This window comes from Chenopodium album, chromosome 3, assembly GCF_948465745.1.
Source record: "Chenopodium album chromosome 3, dcCheAlbu1.1, whole genome shotgun sequence".
Classification (NCBI taxonomy): Eukaryota; Viridiplantae; Streptophyta; class Magnoliopsida; order Caryophyllales; family Amaranthaceae; genus Chenopodium; species Chenopodium album.
In genome coordinates this window covers 72388317-72412612 of record NC_137836.1, presented here as the reverse complement: position 1 = coordinate 72412612, position 24296 = coordinate 72388317, and the positions used below count along the sequence as shown (strand labels likewise).

The 24296-nt window shown below is 35.4% G+C and overlaps 1 protein-coding gene across 2 annotated transcripts; it reads right to left on the bottom strand.

Annotated features, from left to right (window-relative positions):
- Positions 1-2775: 2775 nt before the first annotated feature.
- Positions 2776-10848, bottom strand: LOC145616262 (protein DETOXIFICATION 19-like). 2 transcript variants are annotated; one of them, XM_081670966.1, is made up of 7 exons: positions 10464-10848; positions 8812-9356; positions 8600-8686; positions 8447-8503; positions 7584-7822; positions 7363-7481; positions 2776-2950 (listed from the first exon to the last, which is right to left on the bottom strand). In XM_081670966.1, exons 1-7 carry the CDS (start codon positions 10731-10733, stop codon positions 2846-2848), a joined length of 1422 nt encoding a protein of 473 aa, XP_081527092.1. In that variant the 5' UTR covers positions 10734-10848; the 3' UTR covers positions 2776-2845. The 2 variants fall into 2 exon arrangements, with proteins under 2 accessions (XP_081527092.1, XP_081527086.1); XM_081670960.1 differs by lacking the exon at positions 2776-2950 and adding an exon at positions 6679-7011.
- Positions 10849-24296: the final 13448 nt, after the last annotated feature.

Genomic DNA, 24296 nt, shown 5'->3' with positions numbered 1-24296 from the left:
TTACGTTTACATTTTAATATCAATATATTTTCTTCATTCTCCATCAATCTTCCTATTTGTCGTGCCAAAGAAAACCTGGATAACGCAAGAGTAAAACATTAAAAAACAGGGTTTCTTTCTTTTAATACTACCTCCGTTATATATTATTTGCAACGATTTGACATAGAGTAGAGAGAGGAAAATTGTCTAATCGTTGCAAATAATATATAACGGAGGTAGTAGATAATACTCCCGTATTAAATACTTGCATGTGTACAATTTTGGACGATTTCTAAATAATTGTTTTATTACCTGTTGGCCTTAAGAAAATTTTCATTCAATCTAAAGTAACTCTAATGGTTATAATTAGGGAGTTGTTTGCAATATTAAAAAGTCCAGGTCTCTAATTATGAAAGTAACCATTCGATCGATCGATCAATCAAATAAATCCTTAATCTCATAAGTGGGGTCGGCTAACATGAACCAAATTTAATTTGATTATTCCGTGTAGTCATCGACAAAAATCTTATTTATTTATTCCTTACGATCCAATGCTTCATCCTCATGCAAATCCATATACTTCATATCCTTCCTAACCCCTTCCAACTAACCAAGTCATTTTAAAGTGACCATTAGAGCTAAAAATAAAAGTAGGATGCTCAAACTAATTTACTTGAGGAAAATAAAGTTTCCAAAATATAGGAGATTGATATACTAATATCCAGTCTGAATTTTTAATTCAATTTGGGATTGGATTTTGGATTTTAATTATCCGACATGTGAACACTCTAAGACAGTACAGATGAAGATTTTTTTGGTTAATATAAGTTGTTGTTAGTTGAGACGATTAATACAAGAGGGGGTGAATTGTATAGAGTTCCTAATGACTACTTTTTGCAGATAAATTAACAATGCGTATAGGAACTTAATAAAACACACAGATTTTACGAGGAAACCTTCCAGGGCCCAATTGGAAGTAAAACCTCGATCCTACCTTAGGGATTTCAAACACAAAACACTTCACTATAATAGAGCAAACACCAAGTTACAACCTATTAGACACGGACCTTTATTTCACAAGTTCCTCACTGGACTTGCTACTTGATAGGACCCTATCCCACCCAATATAAGCACCACACTTAGATTCACTCGTACCACCAAAGTACTACACGTACTGCCAAAGCACAACTACTCGTACCACCCCAGTACAAAACTCACAGCCTCACCTAGAAGCTAACACAAAACTGTATGTAACACAAACTATAAATTCACCCAAATAACCCAACACAAATATAAGACACCTAGTATGATAGGTAAGCAATGCACGAAATCCAAAACTAATATGATAAGTAAGAAGCTTGGTAAACTTACTCATTTAAAGCATTGTGATTTCTCCACGCATAAACTCACAAAAAGCCATAATCATTTTGCTCTCTACTATTTATACAAGTAACACTCGTATAGAAAGTAGGTTTTCTAAAAAGATAAATATGTTAACTTAACTTATCTTTTAAACACGGTTTTAGCAAATCAAATGGAATAAAATCTTTTCCGAAAATAAGTGTAAAAAGATATTTATTAAGAAGACTTATCTTTTTAACAAATCGACTTTAGAGAAAATAATCTTTTTAGAAAATCTTTTCCTAGAATCTATCTTTTATTATTTTCCATATTTATTTTATTTACCAAGCAAACTTATCACGTTTCTAATAAATTTCGTGCACTAACCTACTTAACATATTAACAATAATTTCTAAGATAAAACCTTAACTATTATTGCTGCGCCGCACTTTGATCAGGTAAATTACTTGGGCTCCAAGCATATCAAGTTCCACCAAAGAACTTAACTGCTAGTCTTCAAGTTCCTGTTAGGGAACGTTCCTGTTAGGGAACTTAGTTCTTGTTAGAGAACTCTTCCTCTGATTTGTTTAACTTCTTCAAAAAGGATCTTCTTAAAATCTTCTTAGTTTCAGATGGTTCTTCAATCACCAAGATCAATCTGCACCTTGACTAATCACACACTAGAGAATCTTTATTAGTTGAGTTTGCTTGTTGTTCAAGTTCCTCATCATCAAAACCATTATGCTTCAACATAAGTAGTTGTGGTTTTGTGACAATATTATTATTACACAATATAGCTCTATCAAATTGTGTGGTGAAGCAAAAAAAAAATTAAAAAAACAAAACAAATTTAGAAGATTAATTAGATTAATACTTCCTCTATCTTTATTAGTTGAGACATTTAATTTAAGAACATTTGCAAGCACATACTTTTAAATGTAACTATCTATCTAATACTAAAACGAAGTCAATATAGATTATGTGAATAGTGCACAAAGTCAAAATGTGTCAAGTTAAAAAAAAAAAAAGGAGGTAGTATATGGTATTTTAATTTTTAAGATCACTAATTAACAAGCATGTGAAAGGAAGTGGTAGTATGTGAAGCCGACCATACAATCATTATTCAGGGCCTGTTCTCATACGTTGAAATTCAGTTCAGTTCAGTTTATGTCTAATGATATTGCTAATGATATAAACCCAAATTTCATTCTTTTAAGCTCTTATTACAACGAAGATAATAATAATAATAATAATAATAATAATAATAATAATAATAATAATAATAATAATAATAATAATAATAATAATAATAATAATAATAATAATAATAATATTGATATAATTCATTGTTCAAATAGTTCTATTTTTTTGATACACATTTCTATTGTTAAACTCATTGAGAAAGTTTGAGTACTACACAACTTAAACTAATTTTCATAATTAGTTAGTTCTTCGTCTTCTTCTTGTCCACCAAGCTCCTCCATTACCTCGGCATTCCTCTGAACTGACTCCCATATCTGATCAGTTATTTCTTGTCGTACAATATCCATAGTTGTTTTTCTGTTAGGATCGTACATAGTATGATCTTCTCTTCACTCCATGACTTCAACTTGGTGCGTGAATGGAATCCCTAGTTCATGTAAACGAATAAAATTGTGTAGAGTACAATAAGCAACGATTATTTGCAACTGAAAACGTAATTTTATTTTTTTTATTTTTTTATTTTTTTTTAAAAAAAAAATTAAACAACAAAGTGTTTTGTGTTCTTTTGTCATAATACTATTTTATTTTTGAATTATATAGTATATGTGTTTAAAATGTTTTGGGGTTTCATGTTTATAATATATTTTCCGTAAATATTATAATTATAAAGTATATTTTTCATAAATATTTTAATATGTACATATGTATAGTAATAAATAATCAATAAATAATCAAAGATCACTAATCCGTAGTTAAAAATCACTAATTACTAAGTTCAGTTCAGTTCAGTTCAGTTCAGTTCCGCTGATTTCAGTCAATGATAACAAACTCTCAGTCTTTCAAACATGCTTTTAACTTTTGCTGATACCAAACTTACCAAGGTGAAAAGCTTATAGAGACCTCATTTAAGTTTTGGTTTTTTATTGAAAGCTTCTAACATGCCTTGCCATCCTTTTACTCCTTTTATAATGTTCTTTGCTGCATCAACAATTATTGAATATTGCTTCACGATTCTGACGTTCCTTTATTTTACTTGTCTTAGTCCATTATATTATTCCATGTCATGTGACACACATTTACTTTAGTCTTGCCAAGAAAAGGAAAAAAAAAATGGAGGAAAAATCATTGGACTTTAATTGCATGATCAACAAAAATAAAATTATACATGTACTTGTCATATACTTCATAGTTCCTATATTCTCCTAATATTGCAACATAGGAGTGAACACTGATTTTAAGAAGAGGGGAAAGATAGAAAGGAATATGATAAGGGAAAAAAATGAAAAAAAAAAAAAAAAATTGATGTACTTTTTAGTTCTATTGCATGTACCATATGTGTGGTTCTTACTGTAAGAATAGTTCGCACCAGGGCTGTACACAGTTTGGTCTGAACCGTAACCAAATCAGACCAAATTGTATTTTAGAGGTTTGATTTGGTTTACAGTTTATAAAAATTAAATACGGTTTTATTTTGAATTTTTTGTAAATATAGTTTACGGTTTGGTTTGGTTTTTCAAAATTTATAAACCAAACCGTAAACCAATAAACCAAATTTTAATATTTATATAAATTTTAAATAAATAAAAATAATTTAATTATTATATAATAAAAAAATTAAAAGAAATAATAATTATAATTTTTATTGTAAATTTGAAATAAAATTTAATCATTTGGGCTAATAATTTAAACTTTATTACTCCGTATAAGTTAATGTGGTATTATTTAGCATTTTAAAGAAAAAATGTCATCTCAACATAAACCACACCAAACCGTTTGGTTTGGTCTGATTTCAATACTATTATCTTTTGGTTTGGTTTGAAAAATTGACCAAATCATATTTTGCGGTTTGGTTTGGACTCAAACCGCGCACCAAACTAGACCATGTTCACCCCCTATTTCGCACCATAAACATAGTTTTCACATGAACCTAAATCATATGTGCAAATAAGGAATTATTTCAATATTTGTGAAACTTTCAATAGGGTAATTTTGCAATATTTGTCAAGCGAAATAAATAATATAAATTTTACTTTATTAAATTATGATTGGATGAAATTAATGAAAGGGAAAAGTAATAGAACTTTTTTTTTCTTTGTCTCTTTTGTGTGAAAATAATATAGTAGAGGAGGGTGTACCATATGCATTGGACACCCGGAAGTACATTACATATAAATAAAATAAAAAAAGCATTGGGACAAATTTAATGTTCTTCTATTTTTATGCAATGTTCTTTTAATTTTATGTAATGTTCTTTATTTTAATGTAATTTTTTTCAAAATAACATGATGTACTCCATGTTTGATTGTAATGTATAATAAATTGTTATAACTTTGATTTTATTTAATGTTCTTTTATTTATATTTGGATTTTTTTGTGCAAAACTACCTTTTATATACAACTTTTTGTGAAAAACTACCTTTTAAAAAAATTGTTATAAATGACTACCTCTTTTTACAAAAATGTTGTAAGGGACTACCACTTGCCGGAATCTCACCGTTGACTCACTTTTCCGGCGTTGACCACCCACGTGCCGGTCACGTGACCTTTAATTTTATTTTTTCTATGCATGCACCACCAGCATTGTCGTCATCTTCACCACCGCCCCACCACCACAACACCTCAACCCACCTCAAAACTCCCTTACAACCACCCTCACGCATCCCAAAACCAACCAAAGCCCATTGGAAATCGCCTCAATAGCTCTGCAATTCCACGACCCTCAAACAACAATATCTATAAGTTCCTCAATTAAGAAAAGGAAGGGAAGGGTTCTGGTTTTCGAGGGGTTTTTTTCTTGTTGAAGTTCGATCTTCAAATTGAATTGCATACCCAACTTCTTCCCAAAGTCGGAACCCCATTTCTTGGGCTACGTGGCGTGCAACGGAGACGACGAGACGATATAATGAGGTTGTGTGACGCAAATGGTATTGGAATCGGCGAAATTATGTTAGAAGAGGATTTGGGAAATTTGGGTACTTTTGCTGGATCCAGTTTCAATTCTCCGATTAAGACAGTGATGAGGTTGTTCTTGAATGTTTCAATGATTTTGTCTTCGAATTGAAGAATTGGGAGCTTGTCCATTGGATTGGAGTTGCAGTAATGGCGGAAATGGTGGTTGCACCACCGTTTGATGGAGTATTTGACGGGACGACGTACTGAGGTGATGTTCTTACTGCATGCCTAAATTAGAAAGGGGAGGCGGAGGGGCAACAAGAGCGGCACTCTTCAAGTGTGTAGGGGTATTCGGAAACTGGACTAGGGAGGGGGAGGTGACGGCGAAGGGGTAGGGGTGGTCGAAAACTAGAAAAGGGAGGAGGAGGAGAGGGTGGGGATGGTCGAAAACGGGAAAATGCTGCCACGTGATCTAGTCAACGCCGAAAAAGTGAGTCAACGGCGAGATTCCGACAAGTGGTAGTCCCTTACAACATTTTTTCAAAAAGAGGTATTCATTTACAACAATTTTTTTTAAAAGGTAGTTTTTCACAAAAAGTTGTATATAAAAGGTAGTTTGTCACAAAAAAAATCCTTTATATTTAATGTTTTTTTATTTTAAATGTATTGTTTTTTTTTTCCAGAAAATATGATGTACTCCATGTTTGTTTATAATGTATAATAAATTATTATAACTACGATTTTTATTTAATATTCTTTTATTAAATGTAATGTTCTTTATTCTATATGTAATGTTTTTTTTTTGTTTTTTTTTTTTTCAGAAAACATGATGTACACTATGTTCGTTCGTAATGTATAATAAATTATTATAACTACGATTTTTATATACGTCCATTATTATATGAATTCAAAGAATATATTTATATGTAATGTTCTTTTATTTAGAAGTTATGTTCTTTTATTTATAGGTCGTATGTACCATGCATATGGTACACCCGCTTATACGAATCACAAACTGCTTTTGTGTGTGTGCGAGTGAGTGAGAAAGAAAGAGAGAGATACATAGAGTGATATTTGTAGCATGCATGAAACAATCTTTAAATACCAGCTAAAAAGAGGGTGGAGGGGGGAATAGAGCAAACAAATCAGGTCATAGGGAGTATGAAACTATCTCTTCATTATTTTTTCCACCAAAGAGAAATGCAAAAGACAAATCATAAATCAAATTCAACATGCTATGATTAGTGATGTAAGATAACCTGTTAAGCAAAATCAATGTCCAGAAATATCAATCATTAGGAATATATGTATGCGTGCGTTAACTATTACTCCAAAGTAAGCATGCTACATATTAGCCATTGTTGAGAGCTAAAAACTAAGTTCACATCTTCTACTTGATGCGTTGGGTTTTGATTCCATTAAGTTACACCGATTAAGGTACTAATGTTTTTTTTTTCTGAAAACCAATTAAGGTACTAATGTTAAATCTTCGACGTTAGGAGAAAGCTCAATTGTTGTCCATTTCCGAAGTCGAGTAATAAGGAAAAGTGAACCATTTTGAGCTGTTAGCCCACATACCAAGCCTACCCAAAGACCCTAGGAAAAAAAAAAAAAAAAAAAAAAACCTTGTTTAGTTTACAATGATTCTAAAAATATATTTCACACCCCATAATAATCCATCACAAATAAAAAAAGTTCATTTTATAATAATGATTCATATTTTTATTTTATATATATATATATATATATATATAGATATATTGTACAAGTATTGTAATATGTTGTTCAGTTGTTGCATGCATCAATCACGAAACAAAAAGTTCATTCTATATAGTTAGCTAGTTATCCATTCACTTATATAAACGAATGTATACACAGATATGTCCTTGTTTATTAGCTAATAGAGTTCAAATAATTAGTGCACAAAGAGAGAATTGAATACATTACCTTGACATACAAATCAAACTTGAAGGCAAGTAAGCATGCGATGGGCATGCCAATGAAGTAGAATGTACCCAAATTTATGTAGACCACCAAATGTTGCCAACCACATCCCCTACACACCGCTATCCATCGGCGAAAACACAATGCAATATCAAAAACGAACCATAAATTCATAATTATATTTGAGTTTTTGAGGACAAATATATAGATGATTTAGTACATACCTGATAAAATGCCTTGAATTGAGTCAAGAAATATCGTAATGCAAACAAAAGGTGTCATGGAAGCAAATGAATGCATTAAATCAGTGTTGTCACTGAAGAAACCCGCCCACGCATCGTGCCCAAAACCAAGAGCAAGAAGAATTATAGCAGTCAACAGGACTGATAGCTTCAATGTTACACCCATTGCGTGTTTTGCTACACTCGGCCTCCCTGCTCCTAGCTCATTCGATACCCTCGTGCTACCACAAAGAAAATACTATGTTAACACGTAATTACAATTAGGAAAATTTGTTTGGAAGGAACTAATATATTCACTATTTTGTCTGGAAGGACCTTTTAAGCTGAAAGTTGTCTAAAAGGACCTTTTAAGTATGTTTTGTTGTCTATAAGGACCTTGACATCGAAATCCAGCCTTTAACTTTGATTCTCCGGCGTTGATCCCGGCCCACGTGTATGTCACGTGACATTAAAAAAAATTACCCTCTCCCTTTTTTCCCCCCCTTTTTCCCTCCAACCCTAGCCTTCAAAACACTAGCAAAGTCAAACGCCGGATTCCAATGTTAAGGGGAAAAAAAGGGAGAGGGTATTTTTTTTAATGCCATGTGACATGCACGTGGGGGCCGGGGTCAATGCTGGAGAATCAAAGTCAAACGCCGAATTCCGATGTTAAGGTCCTTCCTAACAACAAAACATACTTATAATGTCCTTTTAGACAACTTTCAGCATATAAGGTCATTTCAGACAAAATAGTGAACATATAAGTCCCTTCAAGACAAATTTTCCTTACAATTACTATAAACATTAAGGTACTCTTATATAATATATACAAAGTACTTTGTAACGTTAATTAAGGGTGTAAGTACCTTGCTGCTGCACTTAAGCCGTAAGTAAAATTGAATGCAATTGCTTCTGTATTAACACTGGTAATCATACAAATAAAAAAAAAATCTTTTGATTAATTACTATTGTAAACATATAATCAAGAAAAAGGGTGTACTAAATTTGATGATTTTTACCACATTGCGATTAGAGAAGTTGTTATTTCCGAGTTTGGAAACAGGCCAGCCAACAACACCAAGATCTCGAATGCCCAATACTCTAAACTGATGAAAAATCGCGTATATAATTGATCAATTGTATGTTAGACATGAAAAAATGGTTAAGAACAATAACAAATAGATGACAAATTAAATTAAGCAATAATGGTAAGTATGTATGCACGACGTACCAAACCATAGCAGCGGACGGTAACGCTAACTTCAAGTTGCCAACAACATAATAAATCGCGTCCTTAGAAAAGCCGGTCCATGTATGCTCGCAATCTTTACTATAATTGACATAAAGAAGCAACATAATAACGGAAATCCAAAATGTGATGGAAGTAGCCAATGCCGCGCCACCAAGGCCAAGGGTGGTGTAATAGACCAACAAATAGTTGATAACAAAGTGCATTAGCAAAGGTACAACGGAACAAACAACAGTAGGCCAAACAATAGATTGTGTTTGAAGGTATCTTAAGATGTTTTGAATTATTCCAAATGCGAAAATTCCTGGTATTTGAAATCTAAGGAAAATAGCTGCTTGTTTTGTGATTTCAGGGTTTTGTTGTAAGGAATTTAGAATTGGTTCAGTAAACCACCATATTATTGATATAATTATGGCGAAAAAGAATGTTATTATGCATGATGCTTGAAGATAAATTCCCATCATTTTGTATAGTTTTGCACCGTAACCTTGTCCACATAGTGTCTCAAGTGCACCACTTAAGCCAAGCTACAATAATTCATAAAATGGTCGCAATTAGTAATTAATATATATACATTTTAACCAAAGAAAATTAAGCAAATTTATATATATATTGATCACGGATTTTCTACAAATAATTAAATAAACATTAATCTATCGAGGGTTACTAGAACAGTCATCATCCTCTATTTAGGAAAAACAAGTTTATACTAGTTTTAATAAAGTAGATGCATATAATTAAGTTTCAATTTAATAAAGTAGATTTTTATAAGCATTTAATAGGTAAACTCGTAAAACAAATAATTATAAGTGGGGGTAGGTATAATTCTAAAGCCATAAAATAGACAAGCTAGAACGAAACAAACAAATTTAAGATAAAGAAAAATCATAGGATGTTCCCGCCTACTTAATTACAAATTGCACATGCACATATCATATTTTTTCCATATAATGTAAGTTAAATTTTATTCAATGTGATAATAATAACATGATAATTATTTAGACGTTCTTAATTCCTAGTTTGTTTTTTAGGAAGACAAACATTCTTCGTGAATATCCAAACTCAATTACTTCAGCTGAAATATAATCTTAAACCAATTCTAACTAATTAGAACTTGTTTACTAGTATAACGATGTTAGGATAAGAATTACTCGTAAAAATAAAGGGATTGCTCAGTTAAAAATAAATGTTGTCCTAAAGGTCCAAAATTGAAAATGTACTGATCAATTTCTCAAATCTTCGAATGAAAACACCAAAGTCGATCAATTAACATCATTAAATTTTATATATATCCCCTAATTTTTCCAATGCACATTTTTTTGCTACTGCTTATGATTTTGAGAATTAAACCTTCAAGGATCTGCCTGATAATAAGATATAAGTATGCAATAATGTTACATACTTAAGGTCTGTTCTCATTGACTGAACTCAGCTGAACTGAACTGAACGGAACTGAAATGCATATTTTATAAGAGAAGAAAATAGGAGCTGAACTGAATTGAACTGAATTGAACTAAACTGAATTACAACGTATGAGAACATGCCCTTAGTGTATGTCAAGTTTTGCTTTTTTTACAATTAATACTTCGTAACAACTAGAAAGAAAAAAAGTAAGGGAAGAGTAGAATACAAACCATGAAAGCGAAACCTGTAACATAAGCCCAAGAATTAGCAAGAGTAGCACCAGCAAGCTGAAGCTGACCAAGATGACCCGCGAACATAACCGAAAGCAATGGAATGAGATAGTAACACACATTTGTTAGCACCAATGGCAACGAATACAATATTTGTTCCTTCCCTTCTTTGTAGTCCATCATCTTCTCCCACCATCTTCTCTTGCCGCCTCTTTCCATTTCCAACAATGGCGCTGCACTATTATTGCCATTGCTGCTGCTCTTCCTCATGTACACAAATAGTTTAGGGTTTTGTTATTACTGTTTTAGTTTTGGCTTTGTGAAGTTGTGAAAGATGCTTATTTTTCTTATGTGCATCAGTATGGTTAATAATTGCCTAAAGTTCTTCTTCTTCTTTTTTTTTTTAATAGGTAGATAATAGGTGAATAAAGTATATATGATAAAGTGTTCCACTTGTAGGTCATACAATGACTATTGCATTATTGCATACAACTATACATACAAGTGTTTGTTACAAGTAGATATAATAAAATTAATTAGTAGCAACTGAAGTAGCTAGCCTTTTACTAGGGTTTGGTATAAGTCATCATCTCCGGTTTTATTATTTAAAGTGGATTATTTATAGATTCAGATTGTGTGTAATGTCGATTGAAACTAAAAGTGACATGTTTAATCTCTTTTTTATTTTATAGCAATAAAACCGATCACAATCAATAGATCAAATAATTAAAAAAAAAAAATTCAAATTAGGAAAATTTGTGAGGAAGGTACTTTTAAAGATTTTTTGTGAAAAACTACCTTTTATATACAACTTTTTGTGAAAAACTACCTTTTAAAAAATTCTTGTAAATGACTACCTAATACCGGAATCTGGTTGTTGACTTTGGTCGCCGGCGTTGACCACCCAGGTGCCAATCACACGACCTTTAAAAAAAATATTCTTTTTTTTTTCTATGCACCACCAGCTACACCACCACCACAACACCTCAACCCACCTCAAAATAAACACCCCGGCCTACACCCTCACGCATCCCAAAACCAACACAACCCCACTTGAAACCACCTTTTAGCCTGTCGAATCTAACACATCCAAGCCCACACTACTTCGCAATTCCGCGATTCTCACAGCAGCACATTCCCTTTCTCGTAGCAAACACACATTCCCACGCCATCACCGCACCACCACCCTCTATCTCTACCTCTTGACGCCACCAACAATAACACCAACACACCCCATTAAGCTGCAAGTAGCAGCCATACTAACCACCATCCCAACCACGGTACACTAACAACAAAAGTGCAACAATCAAATTCAAAAATTAATTATTGTAAATTCCTCTCACAAACTTCAAACTTCCCTAAATTCAAACCACAATTGCACTAGTCTCTGGAAGGAAAAGCCATCGAACCTGCATCATATTCGCAATCGCAATCAATACATAAAAACACAATTGCTTTAAACATTCATTTTTCGCATATACCTAGCAATTGAAAAGGGGGTTTGCACGAATTAAGCAAGATAAACATGGATTTAAGGAAAACTTACAATAATTAGAAGAAAATTCAACAGATTGGGGCTGAATTGGAGAAGAAATTGAGAAAAAAGGGTTCTAGCTAGGGTTACAAAAAGGGACTGAATCGGAGGAATTCGTGAAATTTGGGGGAAAATGGGTGGGAAAAGGGTCATTAAAGGGCATGTGCTACTCACGTGACTTAGTCAATGCCGGCGAAAAAAAGTCAACGACCAGATTCCGGTAATAGGTAGTCTTTTACAACATTTTTTTAAAAAGGGGTAGTCATTTACAACAATTTTTTTAAAAGGTAGTTTTTCACAAAAATTTGTATATAAAAGGTAGTTTTTCACAAATAATCCTACTTTTAAGTAGACCTTTTTGTAACAAAGGCCCTTTTATAAAAAAGGATTTTTTGTGAAAAACTACCTTTTATATACAACTTTTTGTGAAAAACTACCTTTTAAAAAAATGTTGTAAATGACTACCTCTTTTTTAAAAAATGTTGTAAATGACTACCACTTGCCGGAATCTGGCCGTTGACTCACTTTTCCGGCGTTGACCACCCACGTGCCGGTCACATGACCTTTATTTTTTTTTCTATGCATGCACCACCAGCAATGCCGCCATCTTGACCACCGCCCCACCACCACAACACCTCAACCCACCTCAAAGCACCCTTACAACCGCCCCCACGCATCCCAAAACCAACCCAACCCCACTTGAAACCGCCTCCACCCCGACAAATCCAACACAAACCCTCAATTTCTCCCCAATTCCGCGACCCTCAAACAACAACATCATAACTCCTCAATTGAGGAAAGGAAAGGGAAGGGTTTCGAGGTGTTCGGGGGAATGATGAGTAGTAAATTGAAGGGGGTTGGCAAGGAAAGGGCTGCCGGATTCAATGGAAGTGGGGGTAGGGAGGGGAGTGCCCGGAAATTGATAATTTGTTTGAGGCTAGGGTTGCAATAAGGGTTAAGGAGGGCTAGGAGAAAGGAGCGCTACGAGGGGTGGGGGATGGCCGGAAATTGGAAAAGGGAGGCGGAGGGGCAACAAGCGCGGCAGTCGGAAGTGTGTAGGGGTGGTCGGAAACTGGACAAGGGAGGGGAAGGTGACGACAAAGGGGTACGGGTGGTCGAAAACTAGAAAATGGAGGAGGAGGAGGGGGTGAGGGTGGTCGAAAACGAGAAAAGGCCGCCACATGGGGTGATCAACGCCGGAAAAGTGAGTCAACGGCCAGATTCCGGCAAGTGGTAGTCATTTACAACATTTTTTAAAAAAGAGGTAGTCATTTACAACATTTTTTTTAAAAGGTAGTTTTTCACAAAAAGTTGTATATAAAAGGTAGTTTTTCACAAAAAAAATCCTATAAAAAAAAAGGTGGCACAAGAAGGTCCTTATATCATGTTTTGGTTGTAAGGAGGGTCCTTTAACCATTTTCCGGCGTTGACTTTTTTAGTTTCTGGCCAAAAATAGTCACATCTAAGTTCCCTTTTTTTCCCTCCTCTTTTCCCTCGTTTTTCCCTTTTTTTCCTTTATTAAACCCTAATTTCTGAAAACAATTAACACCAAAACTTCAATTGTAATTCCATAAATTAAAATTTAAAATTGAAGGCTATTCAAAGTAATTCAAGGCTAATCCTCCCCACAATAAGAGAAAACAAGGGAAAAAGGGAAGTTAATAAGTCACGTGCTTTACACATGGCTTTTTTTGGCCGGAAAATGGTCAAAGGACCCTCCTCACAACCCAAACATGATATAAAGACCTTTTGTGCCACCTTTTTTTTTTATAAAAGGGCCTTTGTCACAAAAAGGTTTACTTAAAAGGACCTTCATCATCCAAAAATTTATTGCCCTTGTTCTCAAGATGAACAGTGATTAGAATCCTTGGCAGCGCACATTGTCAATATATTGGACTATTGGAGAGGTTCTGTTTAGGCCAAAAAAAAAAGAAAAAAATAATAACTTAGAGAGTTAGAGATATTTTATTTGCCCAAATTTGGAATATGGTTAAATGGGACAAAGAATTAGTATCCAAAAACTAAATCCGTATCTACTCATCTTTTATACTTTATGATTTTTTATACTACATGCCGTTTCACACAACGTGGTTGTTATCATAGTGGAGAATATTTTGCTGACCATTTTAGCTCATGGTGAATGGATTATACCAACACTTTTTAAAAGAACATACATAATTTAAAGGTGTATCATAGGAATAATCGAAGTCATTTTCATTGTCAGAACGTTAAAAAAGGAAAATTTGCGAGGAATGTTGTTTTATGAGGTCGACCATATGTGGAAGGTCCTTTTATGAAAAAAGTGGCACGAAAGATCCTTATATGAACATTGGGTTGCGAGAAGGGTCATTTGACCGAATTCCGGTGTTGACCAATTTTGTCCGACTAAAAATAATCACGTGATGTGCACGTGACCACTTAAATGAGGTTTTTTTTTTCCTTTTTCCCTCTTTTCCCTTAATTTCCGTTTCTCCCTTTAAATTAAGCTTGGAAACAACAATTAGAATTAGAATTAGAATTATGGTTGTTAATTGTTATGGTGTTTGATTTCACCAAAACCAGAACCGGCCACCTACATACGATCGAAAACCACCCATTAAAACCCACACCTCGAACATCCACCCCACTAGAACCCAACCCCACGACCCCCACGAACACCCACCCACCAATAACCGACAAAATTTAAAGAACGAAGAAGGCGATGGGGAAAAGTTCAAGCAACTAACAACACTAAGGTGAGGAGGAAAGAAGAACATGCAACACCGGCTATGGTTGAATGGCTTTGATTGGCATTCAATTGTAATTTTAGGGATAAGAATTGAAGATTTGGGATTAATTTTGTTCTGAAATTAGGGTTTCATAAGGGAGAAATGGGGAAAGAGGGAAAATCGTGAGAAAAGAGGGGAAAAGGGAAAAAAAAAAGGGTAACTTAAGGGGTCACGTGATTTTAAATGGTCGGAAAATTTTGGTCAACGCCAGAATTTGGTCAAAGGATCCTCCTCGCAACCCAATGTTCATATAAGGACCTTTCGTGCCACCTTTTTCATAAAACCTTCCACACAAGGTCGACCTCATAAAAGGACCTTCCTCGCAAATTTTCCTAATTTTTAAGCTTGCAAACTTTAATTTAACATTAAATCCAAATAACAAATCATATACAAATAGTTGGTCAAATACAAGATTATGGACATTTGGTGGAAAGAGGTTTGAGGTATACTAGATCATCTTTGATATTTAATACTTATAAGCTAGCTAGTTAATTATATTCTATATTAACAAATTAAGGGTTTGTTCTCATTGACTGAACTCAGCTGAACAGAACTGAACAGGACTGAAATGAATATTTTATAAGAGAAGGAAATTAGGAGCTGAACTGAACTGAACTGAAATGAACTAAGCTAAACTGAACTGAACTGAACTGAGCTGAACTGAAATGAAGTGAACTAAACTAAACTGAATTTCAACATAAAAGAATAGGCCCTAAAGCTGGGCTATGTTTTACCCTCACATATCTAACGAGAAATGAGCAGATTTTGTTAAAATATTACAGCTCCCCTTTAGTGATGACGTGGACTTATATGTCATCATAACTTCTTCAAATAACGTCTGTAAATGATCTAAAGAGAAGCTAGACCCACCTTCTTCCTTTAACAACGAAGGAAATGAGCCAAATTAAATAAAGATAAAGACATATAACACTTTGACAATGGAGGAGCAAAGCCAAAAAGAGAAGACTCACCTCTCTCTGCAATGGCGGATCTAGGAATTTATAAATGGGGGTTCAAAATAAAATTTCAACTTAATCATACCAATGTACGAACAACAAAGTAAAGAAATATCAAAGATACATCACCGAAAACTACACACTATCAGAAACAAACTGATGAAAAAAATCAGTCACATTTGCACAATTGGCAATTGCACAGTATTAGAATTTAGAATAAGACAATCATTCAATTTTATGTAAATTTAATCCAAAGTCAATCAATTACCTAAGTTAATCACTGGCACAGTTACTTTAGTAGTCTAATTAGTACTCTAAAGTTAAAATCTACAATCTAAATCAATCAAATACACAAATTAATTCAACAAAGTAAAAATAAAATCTTGAATCTTGATTAAACACACAATAAATTAAATTATAATGTTGTAAAAATCACACAGCTAAAGTAAAGGCAAGAAATATCTAAATTTGTACAATAAGGAAAAAATCTCCAAGTGTAGATTGTAGACTTGGAGAAGTTGAACGAAGTCGGATCTCAAAAGCGGTGATGAACTTTTCCGGCAGCAAATTAGCAAAATCAGGTCGGCAAATGCAGTTGCGGTGGGGTTGGGCGGCAGTAGTACTACTCAGTACTCAGTAGATCTGGGAAATTGGGCATTTGAGCAAGTGTTGAGGCATTTGAGTTGAGAGAGAAAATTAGGTAAGGGTTTTGTGAAAAGGGTGACTGTACAAGAACCTTTTTTTTTAAAAAAAATTTAAAAAAAATAAATATTGCTTTTTATATTCCCCAATCACGTGAACATTTAGGAGAAATAAGGAGTCACTACTTGTTTGTAGTTAATGTAACAAACACATTTAGAATGGGGGTTCAATTTTTTTAGGCTTATTTATTTTTTAACTTACTTGGGCTTATGGACCTTTTTTTTTTTTATAAAATGGGGTTGTAGTTGCTCACCATAAGGGCTTAATAGGTCCGCCCCTGTCTCTCTGACACAAGCATTCTCTCAGCTCTCCTCTGCCTCATTAACTTCCATTGACCCGCCCCTATATATATACTCAAACAACATGGTAATAACATCAAACGCTACCATTTCTAATGGAGTGACGCCAAAATAAACAAAAAACCTTAAGAAATTAAGGGTATGATTAACCCCGGCCAAAGGGATATAGGTAGGGCTGGCAAACGGATCAGGTCGGGTCGGGTTCGTGTTTGAGTCAGTTCAATTTCAGGTCGAATACCCCTGACCTGAACTTGACCCATTTAACTTTTCGGGTCAAAAAGCTCAACCCTAACCTGATTTTTTCGGGTTCGGGTCAACCTGAATCTGACCTGACGTTTTTGGATCATTTTTTTTTCGATTCTGAATTTACTTAAAATTTCAGATCTAATATTTCCCATTACAATTTTAAATATTAATATCTTAATTTTATACAAATAATCATTGATAAATAATCAAATTGATACCATCAACAAATTAAAAGTGTAGATCATAAACATATAACAGCTGCCCTTCTAGAAAGAGTCTTGGATAATAAAATACCAAATTAAATTACATTACGTAAGATCTAAAATTGAAAAAAAAAAAAAAACATAAACGTGTCTCCAATTTCAATGATTTGCGGAAATATCATTTAGATATTGTAAGATGACGATGAGGTTGATGCTTGTTGTTGCTAGATCGATCGAGCGGTGTTGAATCAACGATGAGGTGAGGCTGATAAAGCAAAGAAAGTGTGATGTGATGGTGGTGGAAAAACGCCGAGGGATTTTCATAACAAACCGTAATTTTCAGAAAACTGATACATAAAATATAAAAATAACTTGGATTGATGAAGGTGAGGTTGAGATAACGCGAGGAAGTGTAGATTGCTGAAAAAAATTCAAGGATTAAATAGAAATTAAGTTTGAAAAAGGTTGGAGAAGATTTTAGGGAATGAACAGAGAGAAAATTTAAGAGAGAGAATGGAGGAGAACTGAGAACGACTAAGTGAAAGTGAGAAAGAATAGACGAGTTTAGGGTATTTTATGTTATTAGGTGGGCTCATTTCGAATTTGGGCTGGGCTTATGATAAATTTAGGCTTTTTTATTTTTTTTTTCGGGTTATGTGTATGTGTCAATTTCGGGTTGAGATTTTCAACCTTAACCTAACCCATTTAAATCTCGGGTCGGGTTCGTGTCAACCCATTTAAGTTTTTGGTTCGAAAACCTCAACCCTAACCCCCTATTTTTAGGTCAGGCTCGGGTCGTGTCTTCGGGTCGGGTCAGATTTTGCCAGCCCTAGATTTAGGTGTTTCACTCGAGTTACTCAATCAAGGGTTATTCTAATTACTCGGTTATGGGTTACTTGATTAGGAGTTACTCGAGTAACTCAAGTTTACTCGGTCAATGGTTACTCGATTAGGGATTACTCGCGGTCATGGGTTACTAGATTTACTTGGTCGGGAGTTACTCGAGTTACCCGGTCAAGAGTTACTTAAGGAGTTCAGTCAAGGGTTATTCGAGTAATTCGATCGGGGGTTATTTAAGGAGTTGAGTCAGGGGTTGCTTAAGGGTTCGGTCAGGGGTTACCTAACCAAGTGACTTGAGTTATCCCGACAACTCGAGTAACCTTGACCAAGAAACTCGAGTAATTCTGGCAACTTGAGTAACCCCTGACCGAGAAACTCGAGTAACCTCGACAAGTCGAATAACCCCTAACCGAGAAACATGAGTAACCCTTGTCGCACGGTATATCAAGTCGCATACAAAAAATTGTACACTACAAGAAAACAGGCAAATTCCGACGGATAAGTTACGACAGACCCGAAATTCCGTCGGAAAAAGCAAAATTTCCGACGGATTTTTGCTCCGTCGGATATTTCCGACGAAATTAAAAAAATCTGTCGGAAATCCGTCGTAAATTTCCAACGGATTTTAAATCCTTCGGAATACATGTGCTTTCCGACAGAATTTTCCGTCGTAAATTACCTTTTCCGACGGATTTATAGTCCGTCTGAAATTTCCAGCGGAATTTTCCGTCGAAAAATAATAATAAAAAAAATTAAAACGTTTTTCCCAAACACTAAAAGAGTCAGCCCTTCTCTCTTTCTTTTATTTCCCCACTCACTTAATTCCGCCTATCTTTCCTTCGTCCTCTTTTCTCCTTCGTCCTCTTCTCTGCACCTTCTCTTTCCTGTTCCCCCTTCTTCGTCCCCTCTTCTCTTTCCTTTTCCCTATTATTCGTTCCCTGTTCTCCTTCTTCGTCCCCTCTTCTCTTTCCTTTTCCCTCTTCTTAGTCCCCTGTTCTCCTTCTTACCCTTCTTCTACTTCTCGTTCACCACTCACTCCTCTTTCTCTTTCATCACAACATCAAAAAAAGGTTTTTCCCAAACCCTAAAATTCGTCAACGGTGCAAACGAAGGTTTGTTAGGTCGAATTCGAACATGAAAACTCTAGATTTGGTGTTTGTATGTTCGAATTTGGCCTTTTAAACCCAATTTTGTGGTTTTTTGTGGTCAAATTAAGGTATGTATCTCTCTTTTTTTAATATTCATTATTTATTTTTTTTTTGGATTTTTTAAACAAATTTGTGTTGATGGTTGATAAATCTGGGTATTAGTTGGATTTTTTTTTATATTTTTTTTGTCAAAATTTTTGATGTTTGGGTTTGTGTGGGTGGATCCGGGTTAAGGTTTTGGTGGGTGGATTCGGGTTAAGGTTTGGATTATGGGTGGATCTGGGTCAGTTGGTTGTGGGTTGTGGTGGGGGGTCGTTGAAGTTAAGGTTGTGGGAAAGTTCGGTGGTGGTGGGGTGAATTCGCAGTGGTGGGTCTGGGTTTGGGTTTGTGGGTTTGGTGGGTCTGGGTTGGGTTCGGTGGTGGTGGTCGATCTTGGTGGTGGTACGGTAGGGGACAATGGCAGTGGTTAGGGTGGTGATATGCCACACCGGTGGTGGTGCGATGTTTTTCTTTATTTTTTTAAACAAAATTTTCGACGGAAATTCCGTCGAAAAGTTTCGACGGACTTTGTTTCCGTCGGAGATTTACGACGGATTTTTCCAGTACCGGATAATTTGGCAACGACAGATTTTCCGTCGGAAATTTCGTCGGAAAAGTGATTCTGACGGAATTTCCTTCGGAAAAGTTCGAATTTCCTACAACCTTTTTTTCGACCACCGTTTCCGACGAAATTCCGTCGAAAACGGGTTTGTCGACGGAATTCAGGGTGTTTTTGACGGAAAATTTCTGTCGGAAACGGCCTGTTTTCTAGTAATGGTAGATAAAGTATTTATATAATTTGAAACACATATGAAGTATTTACTTTTAAAAAATGAACATATAGTTTAAGTAATTATTAAAATAATAATATTATCCAAGATTCCAACAATAATATTATCATTTTTTTTCCTTTCTTTCAATTTTACTAATTTTCAACAATGAAGTTTAAGTGCATTTTATGTGTGACTATATGGCGTATACCGCCTGGTTAATCTCTTTCTTACTGGCAGATGTCCTATGGAACTAGGAGAGTATATTGCTGGTGCTCCTCTCACACCACTTATCAAGCCCAGTGGTGGTATACGTCCTATAGCTGTGGGTACTGTTTGGCGACGTTTGGTTTCGAAGGTCGGTGCTGTTATGGTTGGCCAGTCTTTGGGAAGTTACTTTGATGGTCTTCAATTTGGCGTTGGGGTTTCTTCAGGGGGTGAGGCTATTCTTCATGTTGTGAATTGGTTGATTAAGGATCATGGTTCTGACGTTGGTATTTCTATGTTGTTGGTGGATTTTCAAAATGCCTTCAATCTAGTTGATTGTGCGGTCATATTACGTGAAGTCCGTCGTTGTTGTTCGGGTATTTCGCTGTGGGTTGATTTCTGCTACTCTAATCCAGCCATATTGTATTATGGGGACCACACCTTATGGTCATCTCAGGGGGTGCAGCAGGGTGATCCCCTTGATCTTCTCCTTTTTTCTTTGGTTTTACAACTTCTTGTGTGTAAAATCAAAGATGCTTTTGAGGTATGTATTCAGGTGTGGTATTTAGATGACGGTACTATTATTGGAGACACTTTGGTGGTAGGGAAGGTTCTACAGTTGATTATGGAGGAAGGACATCGTTTTGGGTTGCATCTCAATGTATGTGGGAAAAACTGAAGTTTTCTGGCCTACAGAAGACCCTCGAAGCAGGCTTGTGGGTGTTTTTCCCCCTTCTATTGCTCGACCATTGCATGGTGTTAAGTTGCTTGGTGGTTCCGTTAGTTCTGATTCCAGGTTTAGTGGTGAGCTTGTGATGTAGAGGGTGACCAAGACCAGTGCGCTTATGGATAAGGTTGTTATGCTAGATGATCCTCAATGTGAGTTGTTATTACTTAGGTGATCAAGGGTTAGATAGGTCGTTAAGCTACTACCTTAATCAAATTAATCATTTATAATACCTAAACTTACACCAAACTAGTTAGTGGCAAGTAAAGGGTCGAACTACTAGGGAAGCACACTAATTCAACATCAATAATCACTAATGCAAGAGTAAAAAGGGGATTGTTTTTGTTGGTTTTATTGAGTAAGAACACTAAAACTACAAATAAGCGAGAAATTGATGATTAAAACCAAGGGAAAATGACGCTAGGGATACGAGGGTGTCAAATATGATTAGAAAGAGGGGAATAATGATGATTATCATGAAACACATGCCAAAGAACACAAGATTCTACCTAAATAATTCATTCTCATGCAATAGTCTAGGCAAATCAATGAAAGAGGTCTACACTAATAAGGATCATTCTCATGCATCCTATTAGTCACAATCAAATCAAGAGAATAAAGAAGCACAATCCATAAAAACTCCACTTTAATAACTCATTCTCATGCGATCATTAAAATAGACATGATCTTAATCTATTTCAAATCACTTTCATGCATTTAAACTAGAAAATATCAAATAGAGTGCAACAATAATCTCAATCTAATAAAAATCATCTCTTTCATCAATTTATGGCATAAGTTCAATCCAACCATCATCATTCATCCAATATCAACTCATATTTTCCACCCCTTCCCCTAGCTAAAAGATTAGCCTAGAGAAGGGAGTTTAACCATAATATCAAAACTAGAAACAAACTCAAGAAACTCAAAACAAAACATGATTAAAAACAATGAAATCAATAACAACTAGATGAACTAATAAGATTAACAAAAATAAGCAACAATAAATGCAAATAAATGAAGCTAAAGGACGGAAAGGATTAGAGATTACTAAAGAAAGGATTAATGAAAGATGAAAACTTGAAGGAATTGCTTGCTTGAAGATTAAACTTGACCAAAAGTTGAATACTTGGAAGAAAATTGAGCAATAATCTACTTTCTCTCCCTAAAAATTATCTTATCTAAGCTAAAACCTAGAGAGAGAAGCTCTCCTAAAACTAGAGAAAAAGATCTAATAATCTCCCCCCCCCCCTTAATTACCCCCCAAAATAGGTATTTATACAAAGCTATAAATAAAATAGAAAATAAAATAGAAAATAGAAAATAAGAAAGGAAAAATAAAAAGGAAAGAAATAAAGTAAAAGGAAAAGGAAATTAAAAGAAAAAGAAAATAAAATAAAAAAAGAAAAACAAATCAAGTCCACCAAAACCCACGGTCAGACCCCCCTCTCATTCCCCTTCTTCGAATTGAAATTGCTCTAATATGGGGAAAATGATCCCATGCTTCACATCCCATCAAACAATATCAGCAACAATTACCCTTCAATCAACACCGCTCATTACATCAAAAATCGGCATCAATAAATCAACACCATTCGATCTTCATAAGTAATCACGTGAGAAGCTCGTGATTGAACCCACATTTGTGCGCCCGCGAAGACGTCGCACAGAGGTCGCGCAAACTTACTGCCTACAATCTGAATTTGGACTCCATTTGTGCGCCTTCTGACAGGGTTGCGCGCCCGCGAAGCCCCAATCAAATTGGAGCTAAATTGAGGCTTATGGCTATAAGTTGCGGACTACTCTGTTGCTACAATTCATAGGGCTTTTTGCTTGTGCGAATTGGTGGTTGTGCAGCGGTGGTGAATGGAGAGGGGTTACTGCTTGGCTGCTGGTTTTGGTGGCGAAAAGGGAGGCGCAGCAGGTGCTGCGGGCTGCTCTGATTGGAGGCCGCTGCTGGCGATTTGTGGTTGTTGGGTAGGTGGTGGTTGATGGTTAGAGTGAGTTTGGTTGGAGGTAGTTGCAGGCTGGGGTCGAATTGATGGGTGGTTGTTGATGGTGGTTTGCTGCTGTGAGTTGAGGGGTTTAATTGGTGAGTTGTTTGGTGGTGATTGATGGCTGGAGTGCGTGAGGGAGCAGGGGATTGTGGTGGTGATTGCTGGCGGTTTTGGCGGTGGCTGGTGGTGTGGGTTGCGAACAGAGGTGGTGGTTTGCGTGGCTTCCTGACATTGTTGGGTTGTTGTGGCTGGTGTGTGTGGTGGTAAGAGAGTTTGTTGTTGTTGCTGTTGGTATTGTTGAGGAAGGCAGGGAGCAGTAAAGTAGAGGGAGCAGGGGAAGTTTGGTGTTTTGGTGCGGTGGAGGTTAAGGTGAGGTGTGGTGAAGGATAAGAGGGCAGCAAAAGGGGCAGCAAGTTGTTTGTGCAAGGAGTATTGTGCATTTATTTGCCTCAAACCTCGGACCTCGAACACGAATATGACTTTGAAACCCGGAACACCTACAACCAAAAACACGAGGGTATTACGACGAGATAAAATAAAATAAAATAAAATAAAGATAAAATAAAATAAAATAACTTGAAAATAAAATCAAAAGAAATTAAATAAAATAATGAAAACAAACATGAAAATAAAATAAAATAAGAAAATGAGAGAAACTAGGAATTATTAACTAAAAATACGAAAATAAACTAACAACTATTAAAAACTACAAAAATACTAAAAAAAAAAAAAGATAAAAGACGAGAATAAGCAAATAAAAGAAATAAAGGACAAAATGGGCTAAATTATTGGAAAATAAGCCGGAAAGTGACTCAATAAACACCCTAAAAGTGACATAAAAGTCACTTATCATTAGGGCATGTATTGGAGTTTCTAAACTCTACTTTGCCTTGCGTATTTGTCCTCCAGGTGCATTCGAGGCGGCTTAGCGCGTTTTCGATGAGGCTCTTCGATCTTCCTTGAAGCATATTGTTACTGCTTCGGGGCCCGGGTTTGGTGATTGGCAAAGGCGGCTTGCCACCTTACCATTTGCGTTTGGAGGGCTTGGTGTTTATTCCGCAGGTGATTTTTGTCATTATGCTTTTCTAACTTCTCGATTGCAGTCTGCTTGGTTGCAGACGCAACTTCTGCATCGTACTGGCATTGTGTGTCTTGGTCAAGCTTTTGAAGATGCGTTGAGTCTGTTTACTGGAACGGTTGAGTCTGACATTTTAGGTAATCCTTGTGAGGTCGCTGCCCCTAAACTCATGAAGAAATTGGCAGATATATATTTTACAAAGGTTACCGCTTCTGCAGAATCCACCTTTTCTTTGTCTCCTCGGCAGTTGGCATTTTGGAAGTCGTAGTAGGGTGATCACACCTCTGCTTGGCTTCGGGCAGTCCGTATTTCTGGATTG